Source organism: Lycium ferocissimum, unplaced genomic scaffold, assembly GCF_029784015.1.
Source record: "Lycium ferocissimum isolate CSIRO_LF1 unplaced genomic scaffold, AGI_CSIRO_Lferr_CH_V1 ctg13571, whole genome shotgun sequence".
Taxonomy (NCBI): Eukaryota; Viridiplantae; Streptophyta; class Magnoliopsida; order Solanales; family Solanaceae; genus Lycium; species Lycium ferocissimum.
In genome coordinates this window covers 1-6,674 of record NW_026714953.1, presented here as the reverse complement: position 1 = coordinate 6,674, position 6,674 = coordinate 1, and the positions used below count along the sequence as shown (strand labels likewise).

The 6,674-nt window shown below is 42.1% G+C and overlaps 1 protein-coding gene across 1 annotated transcript; it reads left to right on the top strand.

The window, feature by feature from the left end:
• Positions 1 to 3,069: 3,069 nt before the first annotated feature.
• Positions 3,070 to 3,465, top strand: LOC132042142 (uncharacterized). Its single transcript, XM_059432760.1, has one exon. The coding sequence runs from the start codon at positions 3,070 to 3,072 to the stop codon at positions 3,463 to 3,465; it is 396 nt and encodes a 131-aa protein (XP_059288743.1).
• The last annotated feature ends 3,209 nt before the right edge of the window (positions 3,466 to 6,674 follow it).

Sequence of the window (6,674 nt, the reverse complement as noted above, 5' to 3'; positions counted from 1 at the left end):
TAGTATTAACCTCATGCTGCTTGCTATTTATAAGCAATCGGGGTTGTCAATGCCTAGACCTACCACCATGTGACTATAGATGGATGATAGATCTTTAAAGAGGCCAGTTGGGGTTGTTGATGATGTGCTTGTTCGGGTTGGAAAACTCCTTCTATCGATAGATTTCTTAATTCTTGATTGTACTGTTGATTGAGATATCCTTATTATTCTGGGAAGACCTTTTCCTTCCATGAGAAGGGATATTATGGATTCAGAGATGAAGGAGATCAAGTTCCGTGTTAATGATGAGGAGGTGACTTTTCAAGCTAGCAAGGGAATAAAGCTAGCGAGTGCTTACAAAAGCATTTTGGTTATTGATGCCATTGATGTGATAAATGAGGATGTGGAATTTAAAATGGATGAAGAATGTTTGGGTGATGCTCTAGTAGCCATATTGGTGAACTTCGATGCTGACTATATGAAAGGTAAGGTGGAGACTGCCAATTCTCTTGTAGGGTTGGGTTCTTATTCTTACCAACCAAAAAAGCTAGACCTTGATCATGGGAACAGAAAGACTCCTCCAGTGAAGCCATCTATTATAGAGCTGCCTAAGCTTAAGCTTAAGCAGTTTCCTTCATATCTGAGGTATGAATTTCTGGGTTCGGATAATACTTTGCCAGTGATAGTGTCTCAGATTATTGAATGATAAGCAGACGAAGAGGTTGTTAGAGATTCTGAGAGAGTATAGATGTGTGATTAGGTGGACCATTGCAGACATTCAGGTTATTCCTTCGGGTATTTGTGAGCACAAAATTCAGCTCTAGGAGGATAGCACACCGAGTATTGAACATCAGAGAAGATTGAATCCACCCATGCAAAAGCTGGTCAAGAAAGAGATTATCAAGTGGTTAGATGCTGGAGTTGTTTATCCTATTGCATAGAGTAAATGGGTGAGCCCGGTTCAATGTGTTTCAAAGAATGGAGGCATCACAGTGGTACCTAAATCTAAGAACGAGTTAATTCCAACTAGAACGGTTACCGAGTGGCATGTCTGTATGGATTATCGGAAGATAAATTCTACAACTTGCAAGGACCGTTTCCCCATGCCTTTTATTGATCAGATGCTTGATCAGCTGGTGGGAAGGTCATACTATTGCTTCCTAGATGGGTATTTTGGCTATAAACAAATTAATATTATCCTTGAAGACCAGGAGAAGACTACTTTCACTTGTCCTTATGGGGTGTTTGCTTTCAGCAGACTGCCGTTTGGTCTTTGTAATGCACCGACTACGTTTCAGCTGTGTATGATGTCTATTTTCTCAGATATAGTTGAGGACTTCTTGGAGGTCTTCATTGATGATTTTTTAGTTGTGGGAAATTCATTTGATGAATGCCTTGACCTCTTGGGCCTAGTGCTGAAGAGATGTGAGGAGACTAATCTTGTGCCTAATTGGGAGAAGTGCCATTTTATGGTGAAGGAAGGGATCGTCCTCGGTCACAAAATCTCATAGAAAGGGATTGAGGTGTATCAAGCTAAAATAGATGTCATTGCAAAGTTTTCTCCACCCATTTCTGTGAAAGGAGTCGAAGTTTTTTTGGGATGCCAGTTTCTATCAGCATTTTATTAGGGATTTCTCTAACATGTTCAAGCTTCTTCAAAAAAAGGGCTTCTTCAAAAAGAGGCTAAGTTCGATTTTGATGAGAAATGCCGTAAGGCGTTTGATGAATTGAAGGAGCGTCTTACTTCTACTCCTATTATTGTTTCACCAGATTGGCCACTACCATTCGAGTTGATGTGTGATGCGAGCGGTTTTGCTGTTAGTGTTGTGCTTGGTCAAAGTTATAATAAGATCATGCACCCGATTTACTATGCCAGCAAAATGCTTGATGAGGCGCAAATGAATTGTACTATTACTGAGCAGGAGCTTCTTGCTATAGTCTTTGCGTTTGAGAAAAAAAAAAAAAAAAAAAAAAACGGGGCCTATTTGTTGGGGTCCAAGGTGTTTGTATACATTAATCATGCAGCATTGAGGTATCTAATAGCGAATAAGGATGCAAAACCGTGATTGATTAGATGGGTCCTGTTACTGCAAGAATTTGAAGATCATCTCTCACGACTTGAAGAAGCCGGGAGACCGTCAAAGAAGCTTGATATAGACGATGCATTCCCAGATGAGAGAGTTCTAGCAGTGTCGTATGAGGTGGCACCACAATATGCAGATATCGCCAACTTTTTGGTAACGGTTCTTATTTCGGATGAAATCAAGACATATCAGAAGAAGAAGTTCTTGAGGGACTCTCATCAGTACTATTGGAATAAACCATACTTATTCCAGACATGCGATGACAATATCATTCGGTGTTGTGTTCCCGAGTCGGAAGTGATGGATGTTCGAAAGGCCTACTATGACTCCCCTGTTGGGGGTCATCATAATGGAAATCAGACTGCAGCTAAAGTGCTCGAGTGTGGGTATCACTGGTCAACGTTTTATCATGATGCAAATTTGATGGTAAAATCATGTGATCAATGCCAACATTAAGGGGCGATTGCTAAGAGCCATAAGATGCCTATGAATTTCATGATGGAAGTTGAACTTTTTGATGATTAGGGTATTGACTTCACAGGGCCCTTGGTGAGTTCTGGTGGTTGTTTATTAGGTTTCGAAGTGGGTAGAAGAAGTGGCTTTACCCAATAATGAGGGGAATAATGTCTCCCAATTTCTCAAGAAGAACATTTTCACCTGATTCGGCACCCCACGGGCTCTTATTAGTGATGGCGGTACGCACTTCATAACAAGGCGTTTGCGGTGCTTCTTGAAAAGTAGGTGTTGATCATCGGATGGCCACTCCATATCACCCTCAAACTAGTGGGGTGGAAGTCTCCAATCGGGAGATAAAGAGCATCTTGGCCAAGACGATCAATGTAAACAGAACCAACTGGGCACGAAAACTTGATGTTCCTCTTTGGGCTTACAGAACAGAATTTAAAATGCCCATTAGGACTTCTCCTTATAGGCTAGTTTTTATGAAGGCATGCCATCTGCCAGTCAAACTTGAACACAAGGCCTTAAGGCACTAAAAAAGTTGAACATGGACTGGGAAGAAGCAACCAAGCTGAGGTTGTTTCAGATGAATGAAATGGATGAATTTCGGTACCATGCCTATAAAAGTGCGGCCTTGTTCAAGGAGAACATGAAATACTACCGTGATGTCAAGATACTCAAGTGGGACTTTCAGAAGGGTGACTTTGTCCTATTGTGTAACTCAAGGCTGAAGCTCTTTCTGAGCAAATTGAAATCCAGACGGTCCGGATCCTTCGAAGTGGTTAGTCCTTCACCTAATGGCTCAATGGAATTGAAGTTCGGAGATAGGACCCGAACATTTAGAGGGAATGGCCAAAGGGTGAAGCACTACCATTGTTGCATTGATGGAGATAGGATCATTACGGACACGGTGAAGCATAGCTACACTCCTAACCCGGAGTAAAATGGTAACACCATCACGTGGCGACGTTAAATCAAGCACTTCTTCAGTGGCAACCCAAGGGTTTTACATTCTTGTATTTGCTTTTTTTTTTTTTTTTTTTTGTAGATTTAGTAGTTATTGTCTAGTTTGCCATTTGCTTTGGTGTAGGACTATAATGCAGGAAACATTAAGTGAGAAAGGTAGAAATACGGCCCGTATTTATTTATATTGGCTGTACTTTTGGATCGTATAACCGATGCACAAAAAAGGTACTCACTGCTTTATGTTTTGCTTAAATAGGATCGGGAAGTATGGACCATATTTAAAAATAAGGACCATATATGTGGTCGTAAAAGGTAAGAACTAAATAGGTGGACACTGTTTTATGACATGCCTAAATACGACCACCAGATGTACGGGCCGTATTTTAAAATACAGCCGATCATACAGTCTGTATTTAAGCATAACATAAAACAGTGAGTCACAAGCAAAACTGAGTAAAAATACAGACCTTAATTTAAAATATGGCCCGTATCTTTATGGAAAAAAATATATAAAAGCAGAGGGTTTAAACAAAACCATCGCGCCATTCACCTCCCCCCATCATAAAATGTTAACTCCCACACTCTCCCACTACACCTACGATCATCCACCACTTCACCACCATAATTCTTCCACTTAATCTCCATAAATAGCTCACATTACATCACCAAAATCCCTAACAATCATCCTAGCCAAACCCGACAACCCTCTTCTCTGGTTATAGATTTTTTTTTTTTTTAACTTTTCTATTAGTTCTCATTAAGTGCGTCCACAAAGTCATCATCACACAGGTATGTTTATGCTTTAATCCCTTTAAGTTGCATATTGTGGTATAATTTAATTGATAGGGGTGATGGGTATTGTTCAACCTAGGGTTTAATTTGAAAAATTCATGGTTGATGATTTTCTAAGTGGGGGGTTCGAAATGATGTGGTTTTAGACTCTTGGGAATAGTATATCGAAACCCCAATGGGTCTGAGGGCATTTTGATTGACGAATTCCAATTTGGACTCCGAAATTATTATGCCCGCCAATTGTTCAATTAAATGCCAATGATCCTACATTGTAAGAACTGGGTGAAGTCTGAGTAACCCAGCTCCCATACGAAGGGAAACCATTAAAAATTACGTGTTGCGTGGTATTGAACTTCAACCGAAGCAAATTTGTGAATTGAGAAAGTTGAGTTGATAATCAAATACGACCTAAAATACGGACCGTATAAAATTATACGGAATGTATCTTAGTACGTATAGTAGTTGGCCAAAAAGTATGTCTTCTGTCTTAGAAATATGTGCTTAAATACGGACCATATTTTATTGTACGAACCGTAACTATGACTGTATTTCTAAGATTGAAAAGTGATGTTTCTGTCATAGACATAAATGCTTAAATACGGACCATATTTTATTATACGTTCCGTATCTCTGGTCGTATGTCTAAGATGGAAATATTACGGCCAGCTTATACGGACCGTATAAATTTATACGGTCTGTTTTTTTTTCTTTTACGACCACTTATAAAAATAAAATAAAGAAAGTATAAAAATATTTTGTCTTTCCTTTGTGTTATTTATTTATGGCCCGGTACAAACAATGCCTCTCTTGATATGCCTTCAAAACACACTGTAAGGAGAGGTAGTGGGCACGACCAATACCGGAAGGGGCCGAGGTCTAGGAAGGTATAACGCACCAATTGCGCGACTCCCCTCCCAATCCGAAGAGGAGGAGGAGCTTATGTCGCAAAAGAAGAACAATGGGTACTACAACATCCGATCCCCCGTACGACGCCATCGACACCGATTCCTCCCGATCCGAAGTGGAGGAATCTTCACATCATCTTCGGGGGGATGCGAGAGTCGAGGGGGATGAATAGGCGAGTGGCTTAATCGAACGCCTTCCTAATGCCCGACTCTAGATGGTGAAAAGAGGGTCGAAGGTTGGAAGTGAGTAAACGGCTGGATGAGGAGGCTTTGCGATTCGGGTTCAAGAGCCAAAAATTGTATGACCAGGGGATAAAAGAGAGGGGGAAAGCCGCGAAGAAATATTTGGGAAGAGCAGCAATTTACTTTCGAGGTCCTATCCGCCTACCCTCACACTTTGTTGAAGACTCTAGTTGTGGTGGCTCTTGCGCATTTAACAACCCCTCCTACCGACTATTGTCCGTGGGGTTGTGCGGGAGTTCTATGCCAATTATAGGGTTGTGTTACTTCCGATGAAAGGACTGAGTGTGCCCATACACAAAGAACCACTACTTGAGAATATTACGGTCCGTAATGTAAGGTCAACATTTCCAACAAGGCCATCAATGGGGTCTATTTTGGTGATGGCTATGCGGAACCGACCAATGAGGTTGAATTTATGGACAAAAGAGAGAGGAAGGATGACAAGTCTGTGTTACAGTGGGTGGCCGCTGTAATAGCGTGGGGTACTCCAGTTTGGGTGACAAGTGTGAAAGTTCTCTCACGCCCGGGTTAAGTTTTGGTGGAATTTAATCGGATACGGGGTGCTACCGATGCAAAATGATAACAACCTCACTAGCACGTAGGCTATGACGATTCTGAAAGAACGATGTCTCGGTATCACCATGAATTTGGGGTGTCTAATTAGTGAGGAGATTAGACAGAGCACGCGGCCCCGTCCACCCCCTGCATTCTCGTGCCTCATTATGGAGTTATGCTCCTGAGAGCCCTGTGATGAGCATTCCTACGGATCACGTGTTAAGGCCACCCGTATCGGTGACTCGGAGAAAGAGAAAGAACGACGCGCTAAAGATCTAGCTTCCGCCGATAATGACGAGACTAAACCTCGAGTCGAGTCTTCGGGGCCACGGGGGAGACCACCACGAGAACCCGCTACTACTACCTGTGGTACCGACACCGTTCCGTTGTCCAATTTTGCTACCGCTATCGCTCCGTCTCCTACATACGCTCGATATTGCACTACCGACTACGCTCGTACCTTCTTCTTCGCGGTACCACTTCTTCGCTTGTACGCCCACCGGAGCAAAGGAGGGGCATATCCCTTGATATTGACTAGAGACAACTTCCGGGACGTAGCCATTAAAGTAAGAAAGGCTGAGAAGCAAGTGGGACTATTATGGAGCAATTCAAGCCGTATGAGGCAAAACGATCAAAGGTGCCACCAAATCGATACGGCGAAACGGAAGTCTTGTTCCCCCACACTAGGCTT

Excerpts from the sequence above, each read along its gene's own strand:
- LOC132042142 (XM_059432760.1), top strand. The coding sequence starts at position 3,070 with ATGGACTGGGAAGAAGCAACCAAGCTGAGGTTGTTTCAGATGAATGAA.